This window comes from Gavia stellata, chromosome 2, assembly GCF_030936135.1.
Source record: "Gavia stellata isolate bGavSte3 chromosome 2, bGavSte3.hap2, whole genome shotgun sequence".
Taxonomy (NCBI): Eukaryota; Metazoa; Chordata; class Aves; order Gaviiformes; family Gaviidae; genus Gavia; species Gavia stellata.
Genome location: NC_082595.1, coordinates 16,834,903 through 16,860,032, shown reverse-complemented (window position 1 = coordinate 16,860,032; position 25,130 = coordinate 16,834,903). Strand labels below are relative to the sequence as shown.

The 25,130-nt window shown below is 39.3% G+C and overlaps 1 protein-coding gene across 2 annotated transcripts in view; it reads right to left on the bottom strand.

Moving 5' to 3' along the window:
• RBKS (ribokinase) overlaps nucleotides 1-25,130 on the bottom strand; it is a 71,549-nt gene that overhangs the window by 32,118 nt on the left and 14,301 nt on the right. The window contains exons 2-5 of one of the 2 annotated variants that reach the window (XM_059835715.1): nucleotides 19,977-20,109; nucleotides 13,511-13,574; nucleotides 9,302-9,364; nucleotides 2,490-2,654 (exon numbers count right to left, since the gene is read on the bottom strand). In XM_059835715.1, the coding sequence (XP_059691698.1) occupies nucleotides 2,490-2,654; nucleotides 9,302-9,364; nucleotides 13,511-13,574; nucleotides 19,977-20,109 (425 nt within the window). The remainder of the gene's footprint in view (nucleotides 1-2,489; nucleotides 2,655-9,301; nucleotides 9,365-13,510; nucleotides 13,575-19,976; nucleotides 20,110-25,130) is intronic. The other variant, XM_059835716.1, reaches the window with a different exon arrangement.

Here is a 25,130-nt window from a genome sequence, read left to right as displayed (position 1 = left end):
TTGGTAACTGAGGCTGCTTCCAGCCCTGGTTATGATACATTTTCATTCTTCACTGCAATATTAATAGGCTGGACATTATTAGCAGTCTTTTATAGAATCTGTCATTACAGAAACCCAAAATCTCCTTTACAGATTTTGATATACAATGACATTTTGCCCATCAATGAAGTGGTCCCCCTCTTGGAAGCAGCAGCAGCTTCACAACACGTACCCATTAAAAATCTAGAATTTTCCAGTCAGATTTCCGCTACATTTTATACCCACTTCATATAATTATTCACAACCCTCTCTCTCTCCCTCCTTTCTTTCTTTCCTTCCTTCCTTCTCCCCAAGACTGTCACAAGATCTTTAATAATCAGTGCCACAATGAGAGGATGTCACAACATGAGATGTCCCTCTCTAGCTTACAGGTCCAGGTGATGTTCACCGAACAGAAGCAAAGGTTTCTTGCCCGTGTGTCCACATTCTTTCTCCATCTTATTGTTTATTTCTTTCAGTAAGAATGAAGAAAAACACGCAAACCCCCTTGAAACAGAGGTTTGAAGCATCTGGGTATGCATCTGTTTTAAACAAAAATAGTCTAGTGTACATCCTAACATGCAGTACTGCATTATACATGAGGGTACTGCAGGCTAAAAGAAGGGAAATTACATTAACAATTTACAGTTGGCTAAGGATAGATCTTTACAGTGCTACAAACTCAGCTGTTTACTTAGATTTGACTGCACATGACATTTGAACATGTGTAGCCTATTGCTTTAAAGAAGACACAACCAAAGCTTTCCTGATATGAGAGCTGCACAATGATAGCAGACTGACACCCCAGAACTATAGCTGGCCCACAGTTAACTACTATCTTTTCTCTATATATTGTGCTGTCTACAGTTGCTAAATGCTTGCATATCTGTTCCATGTATCAGGTTTGGATTTTTTTTAATTGCCTTTAAAAAAAATCCTATCTTTTCTTCTGTCAGAGGCTGGCATCTTGCTGTATATAAGGGGGTGACAAAAGTGTGAAGCAACTTTACCAAAACTATGCATGGAGTTAGAATTAGACAAAATAAGTCATGGATATTGACTCATGACTCAACTACAGTCCCTTAACCACTAGATTAAGAATGCTTTTATCCATTTTCATAAACCATAATGAAAAAATATAGTAAGCTCTGTTTCCCCCCCCCACACATACACTTTAAGCATCCCAGGTGCTATTCAGTTAACTGAAGTTTTTAATTTTTATTTAGATACGCATGAGCCCAGTTTTGACATTTCAAACAGAAGTCAAATAAATTTTTCCCCATGCACACTTCTGTTTATAGAGTTTATGACTATTACCACCACAGTTTCAGAACCACTCTCTCCCAGCCTCGCATCTAACATAGCTGTTTAATAGCACAAAATACATGAACACGATGCATAAAATTCTGCTACATCTGACGTCTTCACTAGTGCATGAACACTAGTGATCACAACACATACACAACAGACCTCAGTGCAGGAGGAGGACTGAAGAGTCAACAATCCCAACATGCTATGATCTACTGGAGCAAGCCTGGGCCCAGCTGTAAGGAACCAGTTAGTTCTGATCCCAGTTCCATCCCTGACCTGCTGCGTGACTGACCATACTATGAGCTGTTCCCTCCCAGTCTTATCTTCTGGATAGATGAGAACATATTTTAATCTCATCTAGATGCCTCACTTGCATAATTATTTACCTAGTGTTCAAAACAGTGGCAATTGTGCTTGAGTAACTGAATGCATTTCAGGCACTTAAACAACAAAAACATCATGTTGGTAGTGAAACCCCATCCTGTTCAAGCAAAATGTCAGCTTTTAGCTACATATATGCTACGCTGAAGGAACAGTGGCCTACATTTAAAAGCACAGCACAGTAACAATTTACTAATAATTTCACAGACCATGACTCTGTCTAATCAATGGCAGCATGCCAAGTCACACTCAGAATTTTGGTTAAGAAGAAAAAGCATTTTTTTTTTTACTTTAAGGACGTTAACTTCTATATAGAAAACCACAGCCATACCTACTGCTATGCTGGGAGAACAAGGGCATAAGTCTGTTTTTGAGGTCATTTCATTCACTTTGTGTGTGGAACTTTACTGACTTGCATTCATTATGCTTGTTGTGCTCTGGAATAATACCAGAGTCAGGTCCATAGTTCCTGACCTAACAACATTATACTGTATTCAGTCACAGCATGAACATAGGAGGAGAGGCAGCACTAGACATATATGGGGACATTATAAGGGTATGGGTTGATTTGCCATTCAAGGTAAACACTGCAAAATTTTAAAACCGAATTCAGTTTTCATTAGCACAGCATGAATTTGTTGGCTATTGTTTCATTTCTAAATAAAACCAGTATGACAGAAACCAGAATAGACCACAGGATCTTTATTTAGAAAGCATGATAAAGAATATGTTTTCATGCAACACAAATGAGGGGGACAGAATGGTTTATGTTAAATTACCTCCACTGGCACGTGCCATTTTCAGAGCTTCAAGAGAAACAGCAGGGGTTATCTCTAGCTGGCAAACAACCACTTTGGCTTTACAGATGACATCAGAAGCCCTCTTCAGGTCTTCAGAATTTAAAAGCAGGTTGGCTCCTGGGACTATGACAATAACATTTTGTCCTAAAGAGAAGATATTGTGGCTTTTACATTAACTTTTGCGATGAAGTATGTAAAACAGTTCCTTGCTTTTCTACAACACATTTCAGATGAGGATTTCAATTTGTTTTCAGAAAAGCCCCCACTAAAAATGTATGCATTGCTGACATTTTCAGATATCCAAAGATTTCAGAAGATAATAAAAAAGATCGACGAACTAATGAATGCTACACTGCACAACAAATGCAGTATATATTTCTTGGGGAAAAGACATGTATGGGCTTTCCCCAGTCTTATTTCGGTGTTTGCTATGAAGTCTATCTAAAGAAGCACTGTACTAGTCACAGTGGAGATGGGGGACATACTCTAAGGCTGATGTTTGCATTTTCCTAAAATATTCCAGTAGCACTTGGAAGAGAAAAGCATCAATGTGATTACGGAGTTCATATGCCAAAAATGCCATAAAAATTTTAATTTTCCCATCAACTGGAAACAGAGAATATTTCACACAGCTGTGAAAATTATGCATGTTCTTTAGATTTCAGAGAAGCAGGCTTGCTCCATTTATGTGCAACACTTCAAGTTAGGGCCCCTAACCATTATGAAAACCAGAATCAGCTTGCCACCAAAACCCACAAAGGTAATGCCTATGTCTAAGGAAAGCTTTATCAGAAGTAAGTAAAGAAGGTGGGTGGACAGATTCTTCTGCACTTAAAAGCTGGCCAGTAGAATGGTCTAAGCAAAGCTATACATGTGAAAGCACGGCAGTATATCAAGGTATGTCTAAGATCCTTTTCATTCTCATAGTTTGTTTTACAGTTAGGTGAGGAGGTTCATTTACGTAGGTTCCAAATATTCTTTTGTTTTTCTTCAGACATGCTAGTTGCCTTCTTTTATTGCAGTTTCTTTCTTTCATTCTTTCTTTTTTTAATCTCTGTTACAACACCTAGAGACCTTCAGGCATGGGTGCCTTCAAATTAAAATTTATTATTAATCACTCAGGTATTAAATTCAATAAGTCAGTTGTTCCTTGATTTACAGGCTCAGCCCGCCCCCGCTGAAGATTCCTTTAAGGACTGCCAATCATTAAAGGCTACCAATTCTGTAATGAACTGAATTACTCTGTAAATAAATATTTATGTTTTTAAATACATTATTTTTGTTGAATGCAACTTCAAAGTCCTTTGAATAAGAAACGTGCAACGCTTGTCTCCCTAAATATGTTCTGAAAAGAAAGCAGGACAATGGAAAGAATAATATAGTGATCTCAGAGGGAGGGGCCCAAGCTTCCCAAAGCAATTCTGCTGTCAATGGTTTGGTACAGAACAGCTGCATATGAAAAGCAAAACCTCAGCATTTAAAGCCAACGCCCTGTTTTTCAACAGACAATGATGGGCATCTTGGCTAAAAAAAAAGGAAAAACCTTCTGCAACAACTAAACACTATCAAAGATATCTGAAACCTGTTCAGGAAACATTCAAAGGCAAATTGCACCTATTCTGCCAAGCATATATTTTGAAAGCTTACAGGGTGCACCAGCGCAACCAGTAAAAGGCAGGCAACCAGTGGACCAAAAATATATTTCATTTCTGCCTGGACTCTGTGCTACCTAGAATCTCAGACTCTATCCACATGTCTTGCTGCATTATCTTGCTGAACTATTTAGCTGTACTGACATGTATATTATTATTAGACTTTAGAGCTAATGGCCCAAGGCGATAAGGAAGGCTGTTTGCTTAAACCCATATGTGCAAATTCAAGGTAGACCATGCTGCACTGGATCACAGTCAGAAGTTTTTCTTTGTAACTACAAAAGGTCAGAGGCTTAAAGTCTGCTTTCAAACCTGCCCGGGAAATGCAGTACCTACTGCGGTGTAACAGTCCGGGCGGGCTTAACCCAAGCTTTAAAGAAAAAGCCACATTCTGTTCTTAGCTACATAGACCACACTAACTGTGAATGACAGCAGTCACTGCAAACTTACACCAGCGTGCATGAAAGCAGAATCTGGACCCATGCACTCACAATTAATACCAGAATTTTGTATTACAAGCGACTATTTTGTTGACCAGGGAAATCAGATGGGAAATCAGCACCAGGGACAACAGGGTTAAAGACAGATGGCAAAGAGGGGTGGGATTCATCTTGTCCAACATTCACTAATTTTTAAAGTTTTCAAAAAAATTTCTACATTGTAGAAAATTCTAAGAAATCTAATTTCTAAAAATTAGTTTTCTAGGTTTCTTTAACAAGGAGGAGACACAAGTATTTTCAGAGTTTTTTTAATCTTACATACCTTAGATATCTGTTTGAGGAAGAGATAAACTGTTGTCTGGAAATGCCTATGAATCTCTGTTAACTCTAGGTCAAGCCTTAGGCCGTACACCTAACTTTGAAACAGCTCAAGTGAGGTAAAATGTTGCCCACAATAAGAATGAGAAAAATATACTTACTGCATTACAGTTAATTCTAACATATCATTACTTACACTAAAAATTCTCAGTTTTGATGTGAGCATCTATATAATTTTAAGTTTTGCAGACATCAGCTAAAATATTAAGAGCCGCATTCACAGTTGCTATAAGCTAGAACAGCTAAATGAAGCTGATAAACTTGTGCAAGCTTACACCAGATGGGGCCTGGATCCAATCAATACTTAAAACAGCATGAATGCTGCATATGTAAATACTGTTCTCAGTTGGGCTTCTAAACCTGCTACTGTCACTTCTTAGACAGGTAACTCAAGCTAGAAAGCGTCATTTTATAGATCCCACCAGGTGAGAAGTGCCAGTGGAAAAATCAAAGGCAAACCAGTAAATACCACAGTGCAATAACACTCACTTTTTAAAACAGGATGACGAACCTAAAAGCCATCAGTAGTGCTTAGAACTCACCAAAATCTCAAACAATTCAATTATAACAATAGCTGCAGAGCTTCTGCATAATAACTCATAGGGAAAAAAGATGATATTTGTGACCAGAAAAGAATGTTACAAGAAAAATATTTGCTGCCAAATCACACAGTTCATGAATATGAGGGAAGTTTTGGGTGTGTCATGGTATCATATTTTCTATGCAATTACTTGGTAGGAGCATTGAATAGTCTTGTACACAAAATATTCAAGTTCATGATGAATGTCAATACACAGAAATTCTATAAAAATTCAGGTGACATTTCTTCATCACCCTGAAGATTCAAAACAAAGATTTTCTCTTTGGAAAGTATAATTCAAACAAGCTGGCATATGTGTTCTAAGTTTGCCTTGCTTATTTAGCCTTATCTAAATATGTATTTTGAATGTTTTTATACTAGTAGTGCTTTGGTATTGAAGGTACACTCGCTTACAAAATAATGCCTATTCACTCTTCATGAATGATTAATAACTTTATCGTAAAGTCAGCACAATGCCTATCTCAAGTGAGTGTTATCTTGCAGTGTTTTGTGTAGGTGAGTTTTAAGTCCTAACTCGCAATAATCAAGAGCATTTTAATCATGACCTGCCAACCTCTGTTGTCCCTTCACTGACTTTTTGCTATGAACACGGAAGTTGTCAGACCGGTTCAAACTACTGATCCAGTCAGGCCAGCTTAATGGTGCCATGAACAGTCAGTACCAGATATGGACAAAGTTACACTAAACTTCACAGGTAATCATGTAAAAAATTACCCATAAAGAGGTTTTTTTCTTTCCTATGTGTGTATGTAAAAGTACAACACAAATCATCACTTTATGGACCTCTTACCATTCAATAGCACACTGTTAGCAGAAGGTATGCTAAGTGACAGAGCTAGTGGGAAGGCAGCAGGCTGAAAAGGGAAACAAAAGCTGGGGTTCAAAGTGGTGCGATACACCTCAAAGAAAACGTGTTAAGAAAAGCAGCTGAATGTACCAGCTTTTCTCCTTAAGAGAAAAGTACAGTTTCAAAGTGTACAGGGTCCTGGTAAACTGAAGCTTGTGTTTAGTCAAAACCTATCTGAAGAGGCAGTCGCATAAAATAGAACAACTGAAAGGTACACAAGGTTCCAGAAAAAGATTTCTGCACAGATTTCTGAGATCAGCCTAGAGGGAACCTTTGCAGCATCTCTGGGCTGCAAGTTTTCCAGTGCAGCACTATAAACTTGTTAAACATGTCTCCACCATTTTCAATTAAAGCAGGGATTTATCCTCTCTATCTTTACTGAAACTACACTGTATTGTCCCAGAATATAATGCAACTTTGGGAATATCAAATGCGCCTAATAATTTTCAAATTTCTAGTACTTTGCCAGTTACAATAGTGGATGAGTTATAGCTGTGCAATTCAGTAACCAGTAAAAAACTTCCCAGAAATACAGCACCAGCTAGACAGACACAGGTAACATCAGGGAAAGTTTACCTCAGAGCCTCCTCTGACTCTGCTCTCTACAGCTTTCTTTTCCTCTGCCTTCACTCACCTACCATAGTCCACTCCCTCTACTCAAGTATCTCTCCTACTTCTGCCTGTGATTTTACTCAGTTGATTGGAGTTGGTATTTTTCCCAAGTATCAGAACTTGTAAAGAATTGGCAAGATGAAGTGCAGGTGTGTGAAAATACAACAATTAAAACTTGGCAATTTAAAGAGATGATACCTATGCTTTTTATTTGTCCCTTGTTGTCTTAATACAAAACACCATCACCACTCCCAACTTCAAACGCTTCCCTTTTAGGTATAGTTTGAACTAGCAGAAACTGTTTTACATCAGTGCATTGAATGCTGTGGTGTTTCAGCTATGCCAGCACAACTACTGCGGTAAAACATGCAAGTGTAGACAAGCCCTTTGAAAAGCGCTGTAAAACCTGTTTAGGTCAAATCAGCCAGGTTTCTACAGGAGAAAAAATAGTGTCTCTTGCAAGAGCAAAGCACATAAGTACTGCTATTTTATTGCAATTTACTCAATCCAGGCGCCAGATGGTTTTAGAGAGAAGTAACAACCAGAACCGTTACCAATTCTGTGCATCTGTTTGCTTTATAGCATAGTTCTGACCAGGTTTGCTCTTCTACTAGATTTTAAATGAAATCTGAGGCCAGCGGTAACTTAATTTAGGATTTTTTAGTTTCTGAAGGAAACAAATGGCATGACATTATGCATTATTCATCTCACTATGTGAATGACAAGACTATCAGAGACCCTTCACGCTGACACTACCATGTAAGATAGCGCACTGTGAACCTCATGGCATTGAACAATCAGTTTCCCTTTCCTTTTGCTTATAAAAGTTTTAGATCCACAAGATGGTTTTGTTCCTTATCCTTCAGAAAAATTCATGGTGTTATAATTTTAACAGGTAGTCCTCTATTCATTCAAGTTTAGACCATGTTTATCTTAGTTGGCCATGCATATGAATTGGGAAGTAATAAGACTGCTTCTTATTCAACTGTTCTGCACAGCAAACCTAGTGCAAATTTTGGTTACATGTACAAAACAGTGAGGCCTGGGAGCTTGCTACTGGATTCTTACTGTCTCTCCCATTTACAATGGCCAGGGTATTGATTGTATGTGGCATAAGAAAGAAGTTCTTAAGAGCTGCTGTGGTAATTTACCTGCTGATCCAAACCAAAAGAAGGAGGTGCAAGTAAGAGGCGGGTATCCAGTTTATTCAATGTATTAGAGCTACCTTATTTCTGAATTAGAGCTGTCATGCAAGGTTTTGATTAATCTTACTTAGGGAAAATTAAACTTACATCTCCAACTAATTTGCCTAATTTTCCTGAATGTTCCTGTGCAGACTTGCCTTTAGTCACAGTTCCTTTCCAGGTTTGCTCCTGGAGTGAATAGTCGTGTTTCCTTTCCCATTTTGAGCTGTAGCCCAATGTACTACCATCAGGTTACATAGGAGCTTGTTAAGTTGACGTGTCAGCTAAGCTGTGGCAACTGTTCAAATGAAGGCTCTTAGCTGCACCAAAAGTGAACTAATCCAATCCCACTTAATTTGTTATGTTTGCATAAACATTATCGGTCCTGAGCTCTAAGTTTTGATCTAGACACATGTACTTCTCCTAAGAGCTCTTAATAGCACAACTTGCTTGAGGAAAAGACGGAAAGTTTTCAGAGGATAATTTAGCAATCTTGAAGAAGAATATGAAAACAAGCCAAATACTCTTTTCTTCTTCCCCTGCAATATGAAAACAAAGGCACAGGCTAAGTAAAATTAACACAGAAAAAACAAATATGCCATTTCACTGTGTATTCATCTCTGCAGATGCAATTGGGGATCAAGAACTGTGGTAATATTACAAGATCGGCATAAATATTTCTACTTATACTAAGGACAATTCCCTTCCTGATTCAGGGCATAATGACTCAGTGTGTTGAGGAGGCAAACCCTTTCCTCGTTGTAAAAGTGCTAGGTAAGTTGTGGTGGAAAAGGAGAGCTTTAACCTTCTCCTACACTGTGTGTTCTGGCTAATGTAAAGCTGATTGAATTATGGCTATCACACTGCTAATCTAAGCATCTGATTCTGCTGCTTTTAGGCACCTCATCCTACAACATTGCCTGTAATAAACAGAAATGCAACGAAGTGTGAATAAGATCATGAAAAAAATGAAAGATGTAGAAAAAATAATTCCACAATTAACAGTGACAAGGCAAAGGTTTCTTATATGGCTGTAGAGGCAGAACAAAGAGGACAATTCAGAGTAGAAATATGTACCTTCACTGTTGACAATTATTGAAGCAGTTCCAGTAGCAGCATCTGTAGTCTGACCTACAAATGCTAAGAAAGGGAAAAGTTACAGCATGCATGAGTTCAATACATTACTTTCAACCAATAGCATGAGATGCAGTTTAATTGAATTAAATCTAAAATGAACCCATAACCTCCAGCAATTTAAAAATGCTAATTACTCTTTCATGTGCAACAATGCCAGAGAAGCTAACAACAACAGAAAGTGTTAATTTACACCCACAAGACAGAAATGCGAGTCCAACATTCTTTAATTTGGCTACATCTCTGCTTTAGAGAAAGCATGTTATTTATACAGCCTTCTCAGGCACTCTACTCCTACATGGAAGTACTTCTTTTATTCAATGAAACAATAGAGTCAAGGCTGGAGAAAACTAAAATATTAAAACAACACAGCATTTAATTCTCTGTAGATTTGCATTTCAGCAGTAATATTAACATGTGCTATGAAGGCAGTGGTGAGGCTATATGTTTCCTCTTTGGATTATTATTCAGATAAATTAACTGGAAGTGAGGCTGGCAGCACTGTCTATTATAAAGATTGTTCCATATTTACTACTATAAGAACCTGTTTTCAGCTGTCAGCAAATTTGTCAAATATTAACCAGTGGTCTGAATCTTCCTATGATAGGTGGGGTTTTTATAGGTAGAACTGTAGTAGAAAACTGTCAAAAAAGTTGTGGGGTTTTTTTCCCAAGAACTGAATGTGAGAAAAATCTACTATTTTATTTGAGACAAATTCTGGTGACCTTTTGTTCAAGAAGCTCGGGTGTCCTAACATTTTAGAACATGGACTTGATGCTGGGCAAAGGTTGGCTCCTTTATCAAGACGTGCCTTTTGTGGCAAATTTTAAAATCTGCTCAAATTTGAACAAGGCTGAAAAAACACATAATATCATGCTCATTCAGTTTTGCTAAAGTATTGCAGGTACTCGCCCTGGAGGTACCCTGATCTAGCTCAGAGTTACATGGGTCAGAGCAGAACTGTCCTTGCAATTACAGCTTCTTTTCACCATAAGCTAGGTCTGCACACTGGAATTGAAAGCAGAGAACTTGGGCCTTCTGTGCTCTCAATGCTCTTCCTGCAGCAAATAAGCAGCATGAGCAGCAAGCTGCCCAGTTCAAATGGGGGAGAGGGAGTAACACATCAGTAAAGGTCTAAATGGTCTGAGCAGCACTGGTAGCTGATAGGTTGTGGAAGACAGAAAGACTGGGAAAGGGGAAAATTATGAAACAGATTGGAATTGGAAAGAAAAAGGGGTAAGGTGGTATGTTAGGAAATACAAGAGCAATATAAACAAAGAAGCTATACGAGCATCCAGAATATGAAAGTTGGCAGAACTGGCATTACGTCAAAGATTTTCAGCCAGTACCCAGTACCATTATGTGTAACAACAGGGATAGGCTAGACAAGGATTAAACCAAGATGAAAAGCCAGGGACTGAAATAAGATGGTCCTAAGCAAAAAGGTCTGTGCACACTGAACCATCCTTGCCTCCAAATCTTGGAATGCAAGTTGGGATCCCAGACCAGCCTCACCAGCAGTACATCCTATCTTCCTCCAGGGCTGGAGGGGCTGACAATCTAACACCATTCTGAGATATTTTTAACTCAACCAGCAGAAATTGGTGCCTTGGACCTACACGTTCCAACCCTTCAATTGATCTATCTAGGTATCAATGAACTGCAATATGATGGAATTTCTGAAATTTTTTCCCTACATTTTTCTTTTGCTGCTATAAAGACTATTTAACATTTTATGTTAAGATTGCAAGATCAATCATTTAGATCAGAAAACAAGAAATTTAAGGTTTCTTGTGGAATATAAATTTTCATTAAGTGCTATGCATTGTAATAGCTTTATTTACATGATAAAAGACTTTATTCACGAGGTGGGCATGCTTTAGAGATATTTAGAACTGCACACTAACAGACACTGTTTTTATGGTATCCTTGCCTGGTTTCTTGCATAAGTTGGAAGATATGCAATGAATAAGCCTGTATATACATTTGTGAAATATCTAGATGCTATACTGATAAGCATAATAAAAAAGCCCACAAAATACAATAGTTCTGTCTTTAAAGCAGGATTTGAATAATGCAGTAAATGAAGCTTGTAGCTGCACATTAAACAGAAAAGATAAACAGAATATTGAATTGCCACTTAGCAATTGCATTTGTCCATCCTTGTCCACCCTGAAGGAGACAAGAGCCTTGTAGACAAAAATGCGATCACGTAGTAAAGCATCACACAATAGTACATTTACACAAAAGAGAGAATTAGGGTTACAAAGGTGCAAAGATAATAGAATATTGTGAATGCTTAATTTTCCCTTTTCCCAAAAGCCTTTTAACATCGATTTTTGTGTATGTGTGTGTTAACAAACATCAGCTGCCAACTCTAAAATGACTGCACGTGTCATTTCACAAAATAGAGGTGAAACGTACTGAGCTGACAAATGCATTTCCACTCTACCCCTCCCCTCCCACCACGAAACTGAGAATGAATAATCAAACTGGATTTTTCAATTTCTCACCAGGCATTACCATCATTAATGCCAGACTAAACAACTGCATAAGAGCAAGTTACCTTCAGGTGGCTTGCACTGATATAATCATCTGAGATTTAGAGGTATCACAGAATCAGAATCACAGAATCATTAGGGTTGGAAAAGACCTTTAAGATCATCAAGTCCAACCATCAATGAACAACACCATGCCCACTAAACCATATCCCACAATGCCTCGTCCACACGTTCCTTGAACACCTCCAGGGTGGGTGACTCCACCACTTCCCTGGGCAGCTTATTCCAGTGTCTCACCCCTCTCTCAGTAAAGAAATTTTTCCTAATATCCAGCCTGAACCTCCCCTGGCGCAACTTGAGGCCATTTCCTCTTGTCCTGTCACTCGTCACTTGGGAGAAGAGGCCAACACCCACCTCTCTGCAACCCCCTTTCAGGTAATTGTAGAGAGCGATGAGGTCTCCCCTCAGCCTCCTCTTCTCCAGACTGAACAACCCCAGCTCCCTCAGCCGCTCCTCATCAGACTTGTGCTCCAGACCCCTCACCAGCTTCGTCGCCCTTCTCTGGACACGCTCCAGCACCTCAATGTCCTTCTTGTAGTGAGGGGCCCAAAACTGAACACAGGATTTGAGGTGCGGCCTCACCAGTGCCGAGTACAGGGGCACAATCACTTCCCTACTCCTGCTGGCCACACTATTTCTGATACAGGCCAGGATGTCATTGGCCTTCTTGGCCCCCTGGGCACACTGCTGGCTCATATTCAGCCGGCTGTCAATCAACACCCCCAGATCCTTTTCTGCAGGGCAGCTTTCCAGCCACTCTTCCTCAAGCCTGTAGCTTTGCATGGGGTTGTGACCCAAGTGCAAGACCCGGCACTTGGCCTTGTTGAACCTCGTACCATTGGCCTGGGCCCATCGATCCAGACTGTCCAGATCCCTCTGCAGAGCCTTCCTACCCTCAAGCAGATCAACACTCCCACCCAACTTGGTGTCGTCTGCAAACTTGCTGAGGGAGCACTCGATCCCCTCATCCAGATCATCGATAAATATATTAAACAAGACCAGCCCCAAAACTGAGCCCTGAGGAACACCACTTGTGACCGGCTGCCAACTGGATTTGACTCCATTCACCACGACTCTCTGGGCTCGGCCATCCAGACAGTTTTTTACCCAGCGAAGAGTGCACATGTCTAAGCCACGAGTCGCCAACTTCTCCAGGATAATGCTGTGGGAGACAGTGTCAAAGGCTTTACTAAAGTCCAGGCAGACAACATCCACAGCCTTCCCCTCATCCACTAGGCGGGTCACCTGGTCATAGGAGGAGATCAGGTTGGTCAAGCAGGACCTGCCCTTCATGCACCCGTGCTGGCTGGGCCTGATCCCTTGGTTATCCTGCACGTGTCCTGTGAGCGCCCTCAAGATGAACCTCAATAAAAGGTAATAACTTTACATTTTATTTTTAGTGACACAGCTGATTTCAGAAGTCTCCATACTCTCACCCATATTCTTCATTCCTGCCAGTTGTGTCCAAACAATTATTCATAGTTCTGAATGGTAAACCATATCCAATAAGGCAATAAAACAATAAACCCTCCACTACCAAGTTTTAAAGCTTAAATATAATACAAAATGTTTCTTTAAAGTAAAATTTTACCTGTAGAAATACCATTCTTCTTCAAATTTTCAACATAATCATTGCCAAAGGAATCCTTCCCAACCTATACAAAAGATAAAAGGATAGGTTTTCTCTACAGAAAGGTAAGAGGATTGATAGATCGCCTTTAGACAACGGAATGCTCTAATGTAATTTGAATACAACACTTTGTTTTGCAGCACTTTGCCTTATTAATAAACAAATAATAAACTAATAAATAAGAGTGAAAATGTATGATAGTATTAATAAACAATAGGAATAGTGTTTGAAAGTTTTCTTCTCCTCTATTACAAAACTTCCCCCACACTCATGTTGCTATATTGAAGTTTCATTCTCTTACAACCACTGTGTTCCCTTCACACTGAAGCTTCCTGGGGACTGTAAAATCTGGAAGTTTACTGAATCTTGTACTGCTGGATCATTGTTCAGCTTCAAATTGAAAGCATTTATAGCAACTCTAGTATCCTTCTTAATTGCAGTTCATATTTTGAATTTTCTACCTCAAGTTTCCTCAGTGGAAAAATATCAAACTGTGGTTATGGTCTAAAAAGTGACAATAAACATGGCATTGTTGATTTCTATAATCCTCAGTACTAAATGTACTGTTTACAAATTCAACATTTTTTGTTTGTTTTATCCAGCAACAGCAGACCAAGTTGAGTTAGGGAGTCAAGCTATGCTCTATTGTTTTTCTAACAGCAAGTTAAAGAGCTTGCAATTTCAGCTCCACTAATCCTTTTAGCTGAACAGAATTCTGCTTGCTGTTTATTCAGACTAATAAACATTTCTTTTTGCTACATCACACAAGCTGAACAAAGGAGATGAGACATATGGAGGAAAAAATGGTATAACTTGCTCAATGTCAAAATAGCATTTAAAGTATATTTATAAAGCCAATATAGTTTTTAATTCACCAGTTTTAGCCTATGTCTTCAGCATGCATAGTGTATTCTCCCACTTCCAAGAGCAAGTTGTGTATCTGAGCTGTATCAAAGACTGGCCAATGCTACAGTATTTTTGCAAGAGAAAAAAAGCCATCTTTTATATTAGAAGCCAAATCAAGACACTGGTCATGGTCTAGACAAGGAAGGAATTACATGAGGAGCCCTAACTAATGATCCATCTTATAAAACAGCACTAAATAGCTAACACTGTATTTGAGTTACTGGAAACACAAAGCAGCTGCCTCTATTACCTACTGTTAGAAATTTGTGTATTTATGAGCTCAGTCCTTTAGAAAGCTTGGAGAAGGCCCGAGTACTAGCTAGTGATCACAACAATTAAACCCTGTGATTCGGAATTCTAAAATCATACAATTGTTTAGGTTGGAAAAGACCTTTAAGATCATCAAGTCCAACCGTAAACCTAACACTGCTGAGTCCACCACTAAACCATGTCCCTAAGCACCTCATCCACACGTCTTTTAAATACCCCAGGGATGGTGACTCAAACACCTCCCTGGGCAGCCTGTTCCAATGCCTGACAACCCTTTCGGTGAAGAAGTTTTTCCTAATATCCAATCTAAACCTCCCCTGGCGCAACTTGAGGCCATTTCCTCTTGTCCTGTCACTTGTCACTTGGGAGAAGAGGCCAACACCCACCTCTCTGCAACCTCCTTTCAGGTAGTTGTAGAGAGCGATAAGGTCTCCCCTCAGCCTCCTCTTCTCCAGGCTGAACAACCCCAGCTCCCTCAACCGCTCCTCATCAGACTTGTGCTCCAGACCCCTCACCAGCTTCGTCGCCCTTCTCTGGACACGCTCCAGCACCTCCATGTCCTTCTTGTAGTGAGGGGCCCAAAACTGAACACAGCATTCGAGGTGTGGCCTCACCAGTGCCGAGTACAGGGGGACAATCACTTCCCTACTCCTGCTGGCCACACTGTTTCTGATACAGGCCAGGATGCTGTTGGCCTTCTTGGCCACCCGGGCACACTGCTGGCTCATCTTCAGCTGGCTGTCAATCAACACCCCCAGGTCCTTTTCTGCAGGGCAGCTTTCCAGCCACTCGTCCCCAAGCCTGTAGCGTTGCATGGGGTTGTTGTGACCCAAGTGTAGGACTCAGCACTTGGCCTTGTTGAACCGCATACCATTGGCCTCAGCCCATCAATCCAGCCTGTCCAAAAAAATTTCAAGTGTCACGGATGGATGATCCTTCCCCCCACATATTCTATTGCACAATCATGTTTTGAAACATACTTTCATTTCCTACAACCTCTATAAGGGATTTTTCTAAAGCATTATTAGTGATGGTCCCAGTCTTTTACCAAAGGAGGAGAGCAACTTTGGTCAAAACAGTCTAACCAGACAGAACATTCCTCTAGTACATGGAAAAAAAACCCCAACAACATTTACTTTGGTCACTGTGTTATTCATTGTTTGCATATTAGAATATTTCTGTATCTCTGACTACTCCCAGTTTGCCAGACAGGGCGGGCTGTCAGAAGCTGCATCTTCCAACTGCTTTAGGCTGGATGACTGCAGCCATCTGCAATGTAAACCTGAGTTGTGCGCACCTCTGCAGCCTAACAGCTGTACTACTGGAATGTGTTCCACTCGATCGTATCACCTTCTCCCTCCCTCGCTGCTACAAAGCTTCTACAAGAAATCTCAGGATTTGCTCAGTTATTTCAGCAATGAAATATTTCATAACCATTTTCCAAAAGCTCAACTGAAACTTCCTTCTTTCAGCTCTGGGACCTACATAACTGACAGACAGGCATTCCTTATTGTTCAACTGTCATAACAACTGAGATCAGCCCTGGTACTTTTGCTCACAGTGAGACATCTCAGTGCTGGAGGGAAGCCCTTGGAGGGGTCGCCATGGAGGTCCTTTTCCTCTGGAAACTTTTTTCCATGTTAGTTCATCAGCATCCAACCCAGTTAATCCTAGTGTGTTTGAAGGGCTTATCTTTCCATTTAGGCTTTACCGTCAAGGAAGACAGAGTACGGAGCACCAGACTCGTTTTAGATTAAAGGCATATTTACTGACCATGTCAAATTATATAACATTGTTTTAAATATTTTTTGCTTTTGCTCAGACCCTGCTAGGTGGACTGTTGGCTACAACAGAAAAATGTCTTAGTCTGCTGACCACAGAACACTGTTAAGTGCTGAAATAGCACTTCTTCTTTCTTGAGTTCTTAACAACAATAGCCATTTCTACAAGCATTATGGTCATGCAGTTTACATATTAGAATGAGTGGAATTACATCAGTATTTTTCAGTCTGGGTTTTCCCTGCTTACTATCATGTTTTCCACGTGGAGCTTGGGGAGCTGGCTGGCATCACAGCAGCTAAAATTCTAGCAGCTTAGAGAATCAAACTGATCCATACCTGAAAATTAATTACAACAAAACCATGTACCTCTTGACGATTGTTTGTTTAATCTATTCTATATGCTGGGTTTTTTTGAGAGTGTTTACTCTTTTTCTTGTTTAGGGAATTAAACAGGTGCTAAAGACAAGTATAAAGACAAGGGGAGGTTCAGACTGGATATTAGGAAAAATTCCTTTACTGAGAGAGTGGTGAGACACTGGAATAAGCTGCCCAGGGAAGTGGTGGAGTCACCATCCCTGGAGGTGTTCAAGGAACGTGTGGATGTGGCATTGTGGGACATGGCATAATGGGCATGGTGGTGTTTGTTGGTTGATGGTTGGACTTGATGATCTTACAGGTCTTTTCCAACCTTAGTGATTCTGTGATTCTGTGATAAGACAGTAAAACAAAAGGAAAAAAACAATTGAAGGTGTCCATCATATTCTGGGCTGTATCTGAGATAGAGCTATGTTCTTACAATGAAGTGAGGATTCAGGCTTACAGCACTTGAACTTAAATTTGGCTTACAGATCATCTAAAGAGAGAAGACTACATAACATGGTAATACAACACTTTCTATTTCAAAATAGGAATCAAATGCAGCTGCGGTTTCAGTAGAATTTAGTACGTGCAATATCAGGCTGGTGACATCAATGTCCATTGAGGATCATTCCAAATTGTTTGTCAGAAGTAAACTAGGACATTTTTCAGCACATATAATGTCTTTCAGACCAACATCTCTCCACCATCTTAATCTAAGATGTTTAACAAATATTTTGGGGTGAGTTTGGAATCTCTCAAGACCACTGTGCATTTTTCAGTACTGCAACAGGGTTCTTGTATGAACACAAGCAATTAATTTATTTGCTTAGATCCTTTAGTTCCCTGACAGTAATCCTGTACATTTCTCTAAACAATTGTCTTGTCTTTTTGAAGTGGCAGCTATTCCATCAATACATTGTTTTACTGTACTTAGCAAACTGAGGAAGGGAGTTTTAAGACTGATACTGTGATACATATTGCTAACTCAGAGTAACAGTGGCCACTTGCAGAGATACACAGGCAGAAAGTAGAACAGTGTTTGCATTTCCACTACGCAAACTCAGTACTTGGATTTTACATTAAAATCCACAGCATTCTGTGGCATCTCTAGTCATAACTGTAAGTCATTCTAAAACTCCCTCTCTCAAACCCTCACCAGATAGTCACTGGCTCTCTTTTGTCTTTTAAAGCTCTGAGGTATGAAGAACGTCTTGTCACTTGATCTGAGATGTCTACCTCTACTCTTGTTGAGGACATCCTCTGTCTAAATTACAGTCCTTGTAAGAGGATGCCACACTCTAGCAGAATGTCCCTCTAGTATTAATACTGATTCCATTCCCTGAACTTCAGATTGTAGAAGCAATTGTTACACCTGTACTGGATAAAAAATTTTGGGAATTAATTATGACCAAAGCATAAGCATGTTACTGAGCACAGAGTGTATGTGTGAGGGGCAATCTGGCTTTAAGAACCACTGAATACTTAAGATGACTTGTTAAAGTAAAAATAATTCAATTGTAATGGCTCATTATTGCCTGACTCTTAGTTTATTCAGCAAGAAACTTTATACTACCTCCCATTGACCTATGCAGATATAAGATTGTACTGCTATGAGATGAGACTATTCTGTGAGGCTATAAAGTGCATTTTTAATTCAAAAAGTAAATATTAACTTTTAAAATTAAAAAAATACAATATGCTTACATTTATAAATATTAAGAATCATTCTCTGCTGTTTCTTTTCTCCAATACATACACATCAGAAAGAAAGAAAGAAGACTATGTTTTACTGAAACAACATAAATATGATTTTGGAAAGTAATTAGAAATTATAGTAACTGCTTAATTTTATTAGGAATGCAAATGTTTCCAGAAACATGTATGCACTGAGCAAAGGCTAGACCGTTAAAAAATAAAAGAAAATTCACACTTCCATTGGAAAAAACCTCTTTAACATTTAGCAGGAAATGTTAGCAGGGAATTCATTGCCAGTTCATCTTGTACTTGAATCTGATCGTTCTTGAATGCAAAGATGATCAAATATACACAATATTACAGAAGCACAAACATTGCCAATACAAAAAAAACTCACACTGTAGAACAACTAGTGATAATGACCCACAGAAATGCTTGCAGGTGTCATTTAGATTTATAGCTAGCATTTCTTAGCCTAAATATTGGATTGGAAAACCAGTGAGAAAGGCTTCCTTGAGATGTTTCCAGTACTTCTCAAAAAAATCCCTGACAGACAATGATCCAACAAATTTAGCAACCTCCCCAGCTATGGCAGTAATAAAGTATGTCCAGTCAATTTGAAATTTCACCTACAGTTAGCACAGGATACACAATAAGGCTACAGAGGGAGAAAATTTGATCTTAACCTTAGTAATGATCACTCAAAACTTGTAATGTTTAATGACAAAAATCAAAGAAAAGCATTGTAAGAATATACCATCTGCCAAGCTGAATCAGCCCGATGGTCTGTGAGCCAGTCTTTAGAACTGCTGTATATCAGATGTTTCAGAAAAGTGGGAAAAAAAATCCCATAGCATGCAAAGGTGCTAGAATTTGGACGTGAACATCTCATCCTAATCTCAAGTAATGAGATAATGATTTAACCCTTGAAGCACGAAGTTTTCAAAGTTTCTCAAATTTGTTACTGGCTTGTCAGTGTCTGATTTTTAATCACCTATAAAGTAAATTTCAGATTGATTATAGTGCCTTGCACCTGAATGTCATCAATGAAGCCCTGATCATTGTAACAGTGGGGAACATAAAGAGGAAGGGCTAATCAAGATTACTTTAATTTTTAACATCTCAAATTCTCTCCAATTCTCTTTTCCATGGTACATCAATCTGAGTTTTGCAATCCTTCTTTATATGCAATTTCTTCCAGATCTCTAGCCAACTAGTCTTTGGTTCTGGCAGTGTTCTTAAAACAGCCTCCTCCATGCTTAAATTTATAGCCGAAATAAGGAAAAGAAAAGGGAATTAGAGTGGGATTAAAAAAAAAAACAAACCAACAACTTTTCTGTAAGTCATCTAAAGGTTTACTGGAATTTGCATGAATATTTAGTTCAGCAGTAATCCAAGAGCAAGTCAGTGCTTACCTTGCAGATCAGCGAGGTCTTGGCCCCAAGTCGAGCAGACTGGACACACTGGTTGGCTCCTTTCCCACCAAAACCAATGAAAAACTTATGTCCAAGGATAGTTTCTCCAGCTCTTGGCAATCGTGTAGTAAGGCTATTCCAATTTAAAGAAATATTTACATACATTAGTGACTGAAAATAAAAAGCATCTTCAAAATAAGAGTTACATTCTTATAATCCTAAATGGTCCAACAGTCAGCCAATAAGACCAAAAATGACTCAAAATACCTTTTAGGGTCTCTACTCCACATCCCACCAGTTTAAGTTTATTCCTTATATGCCACCCAGTCAAGCTTCTCGTTTATTACTCAAGAGAGGGATTGCATTTCTTTTGTTTGTGTTTCTTGTTTCTACAGGAAAAGAAGCACTTGATCCCTGACTGGGATTCCCCAGTGCTAACTCAATACAGATAAATAATAAATCTATAGGTCTTCCTGCTCATGTTGTTTTACTGTAACATTCAGTTCAAGTTTACTTATTGTTCACTTAATTTCATTACATCTAATTATACCTTCTTGAACCACCCTGAGTAATTTTTCACTTTGTTGGTGTTCACACCCCTCAAAATTGTAGATTGTTATCAAAACCTTCCTCCCCTCTGCTGTCACTCAGGTGCACTGTACATATCTAACTTTCTTAAGTTTTTCTCTTACAAATCAAGTTTTACAACTTCTCAGCATTTTGTTGTTTCTTGAATGCACATTTACATCTTTCTGCGGATGGGTACCCAGAACCAGATGCACTAATACAAGCGGAAACCCATCAGGAGTGTATTGTGGTTTAATTTCCATTTTGGAAAAAAAACAAAACAAAACTATTATTTTGTTAACCCTACTAGATGCTTGCTATCTCCAGCAAAAGTTGAAAGGAAGAAAAGAAACCACCGAGACTATGTGGAAGAATTTATCTGAATGCAAAAGGCTATCTTACTTTTGCCACTTCTATTAAAATACGTAACTCAAAGCTGTGTTCACAACACTCAGATTACCAAAATGTCTGCCTCCTCAAGCCATACGTTCCAGGCTCAAGGTTTAAAAACAGAATTCCTTCTACCTCTTAAGCTACAAACAAGTTCACAACACGTGTGGAGGGAAGGCCTCTTACAATGTACTAGCAACCCGTTCAGTCAATGACAGTTAGTTCAGACAGGTTGCCGAAGTCTGCAGGAAAGCAAGGGAGAATGGGGAAGGGGAGTCTGAAAGAATGCAGAGGAATCTGCCATAATGAGGAAGAGATTAACTTCAGCGCTGTTTGTCAATTTATAACATCATTTTACCGATAAATCTTACAACAGCTTCAAAATTGCCAGCCCTCCAATTCAGAAAAAAAGGTGACATGCTTCTGCACTAGGAAATCACTACAGAGTGCTTTTTGAAAAGGATATGAAGAATACATGTATATTACTTTCCAAGCTTATGCTGCAACTTCTGGAGCATATTAATGTTTGCAAAATCTGATAGACTTAATGACAGAGCACAGCCTGATTTACTGAAAATTCTTGGCAAAAAGCAAGCATTTTTTCCCCACTAATTTCAATTCCAGCATCCATCAGTCCAAAGGTTTAGGATCATTAGGAAATCAGGAAAACCTAAAATTAAACTAGCAAAGCCAAACAAGTCCTGAAGTCCCAGAAATTAAGATTTTTGCTTTGAATGAGTTGTTACGGGTCTGTGCTTCATCAGTAGTTACAGTTTCCGGAGAGATGCAGATAGGGATGCAGACTCTAAGCAGGGATGCTCGCTAATAGAGCACCCCAGATTTTAGTGTGAGGGTATAATACCCAGCCAGCATGTTTATTTTGTGTGGGTGACAACAGAGAAACCCCAGAAGGCTCACACGTGCAGCCAATGGCCCTCATTTTGTTTCCAGAGAGGTAGAGCCAGGAACATTAACCATTTTAAATAAAAATATAACAGCTTTTTGGAAGTATACTTATAGGTACCTTATATATATATACATACATATATGGGATATGGGAAGGGTTGCTAAGTTAAAACTGTTTGCCCACAGCAGCATCTGGCAGATTGTTTACAACAATGAGTAACTGTAAGGTTTCAGAGAACAAGGTGTAATGAGTGTAGATAAATAAAGTTTATTAATGGTAACATCTGTAATTTATCGCTACTTTCACCATCAGAAGCCAAAGTAGTGACGGTTGTGGACAAGAGAATGAAGGCCACAAAACTCAGCTGAGGAAGCTCGTATTCAGCCAGTGCCAGCGTACTGCATGCACACTTCTAAAATTATTTGCCGTTCAGTAAAGAACAGTTGTTTCACCCAGCCTTGGTAAGAAATAGTAATAGCAGCTCTTGTGTAATTGCTTTCATCCACAGATCTCACTACACTTTAAAAAGCAGAACAACATCATTATTCCTGTTTTGTGGGTGTGAAACTTAGGCAAGTCGTTTTGCCTTTTGTGCCTCGGGTCAGCCAAGAAGCCAGTGGCAAAACCAAAAAGAGAGATCAGCTCAATCCACTAGCTCACACTGTCTTCTCATTCAAATTCTGCAGTATGAAAATGGTATCAAGTCTCAATTAATTTTCCTTCCTCAGGGTGTTTTTCAGAGATTAAAACTTATTCTAAATAGAATTTGTTTCCACAAAAAGCTAATATATTTTTAGACAAAGATTAACAATTGTGACATCCCAGCAGACATCTGCTAATAGCACTGCTCTGAGTCCGTATGCATTTTCAAGAAGTACATTCAACCATACATATTCTTGTTCTAACAGTGACCACACCATGACTTGATTCTTCTCTCAGTCATGTTGGCATCAACATGCAACTCCAATGGAAGCATCAATGGAGCGAGCCCAGAGGAGGGCTACGAAGATGATCAGAGGGCTGGAGCACCTCTCCTATGAGGGCAGGCTGAGAGAGTTGGGGTTGTTCAGCCTGGAGAAGAAAAGGCTCTGGGGAGACCTTATAGCAGCCTTCCAGTACCTGAAGGGGGCCTATGAGAAAGCTGGAGAGGGACTTTTTACAGGGCATGTAGTGATAGGGCAAGGGGTGATGGCTTTAAACTGAAAGAGGGTAGATTTACATTAGGTATGAGGAAGAAATTCTTCACCATGAGGGTGGTGAGGCACTGGAACAGGTTGCCCGCAAAAGCTGTGGATGCCCCATCCCTGGAAGTGTTCATGGCCAGGTTGGACGGGGCTTTGAGCAACCTGGTCTAGTGAAAGGTATCCCTGACCATCGCAGGGGGGTTGGAACCAGATGATCTTTAAGGTCCCTTCCAACCCAAACCATTCTATGATTCTATAATTGCACTGGTGAAAAAACAGGCTTGGTGAGATGAGACTCTGGGCCTCAGTGTTTCAAGCAGCGTGGCGTAACTGCCTATGGGAATTAAACAGCTTGCTGAAGATGGGGAGTTGACCTTTTTTATTGTTTTGATGGAAAGGTACAAGGCAAAGGCAAAGGATCAAGTTAGAACAGTGATTTCTAATTAGCCGATTTTAAAAATAGGCTAACAGACTAGGCAAGAACATGCAGCAAGTTCCTGTAGCTCACTGTAAACAAAAACCCCACCTTACTACATTTCAGGCATGATGGCCAATCCTTTTAGACCAGTTCTCCACTCTAGAAGCCTATGTTTATTTTCCACATTAAACAAATTCAGAGTACTGATCTATAGATAAGCCTGGAGGTTTCACTTTCACTGAAATAGGTATTCAAGAATTTTTTTTTTTTTGCTAATATAATGCTATTCTCTTGTCATTTAATTCTGCAACTATACCAACTTTTGATTCACATCAGACAATTTTAATGATCATTTCAGGCTTCTGTTATGAGCAGGCAATGATGAGTAATCTGTATGATTAAGGAACCCTATAAATTCTTGGCTTATTGATGGTGCCACAAAAAATACTCAAAATAGCCTAAAAGTGATGAAACAGCTAATGTTACTCCAAAACTAGGCTAAATAAGTTAATTAGAAAAATTCTCACATGGGCTTTCAGAATTGTTACATAAAATGTTTTGGAAAGGCATTTACAACTTTGACGTAATTTGAAAATGCTGACCTGAAAAACCTAATTTAAGTTGCTATCCAACAGATTCCTCTTTGCTTATGTGACAAATTCTGCTCAGCTTTGAGAGGATAATAGTACAAAGGATCTTTAGATCTCATGTCTTATGAACAACCAGAAATTCAACTTGAAAACCCCCAACACTTACTAGATGGAAAATAAAATTACTATATAATATGTTTTGCAAATTGTGCACTGTACTACTGAATCATATTTATAGAGGAAAGTTCAGACTGAAGCATCCTGAAATACTTTGGACATTACAAATAAAGGAATATAATCACTCAGAATTTCAACTGAGTTTTTACAAAACAATATTTACATGTAAAGCACACAGCAATGCTGCCCACATTTGTTCATGGGAAATGAAGAATCTTGCACCCAGTTATGTTTCAGAGGTTTGGGATGAATTAAACTACACACATAAGAATTTCACCATCGGAGTAACTTCAACCGTCTCTTCCAGTAAGTGCGTGCCACGAGTTCCGTTAAAGGCTAGAGCTGATTAGCATTTGTATTTTTAGACAGACATCCCTTCGGAAGGATGGCATTAGAAACAGAACAGAACCCCTTACTACTGTGTTGAAGCACTGAATCAGAGGTGAAAGCACAACTTACTGAATCATTAATGTCCCTTTCCCTGGTATTGTGGGTTTGCTTGAAAAGTTCCCATCTAAGCAGTGACTAGATCATACTCAAAGGTAGACAGTCTGAAGAAGGAAGGAGAGGAAAGGGAGAGATATAGATTAGCAGCATTTGCATAAATTAATCCTGAGGTTAATCACAGTTTGCTTCCGATTCTTGACATCTAACCAGCCTCTATTAATTGTTTTCAACAGATGAAAGTACTATAAAGCTGTTGGCTTAAGCTGATATAAAACCATGCCCTCCCCTCAGCAGCATCTTCCCACTGTTTCTCTTGCATTGATTTTATTACTCAGGGAGCTTCCTAATTCAAAATATTTTTGTCCCAATGGTCACTTTAATTTGGATCAGCAAATTGGTACAACTTACTGTACAGCAGCCAGTGGGCCAAAACTTGCAGGACTGAGGAGAAGGTGAATGAGGGGAGGAGTAGGA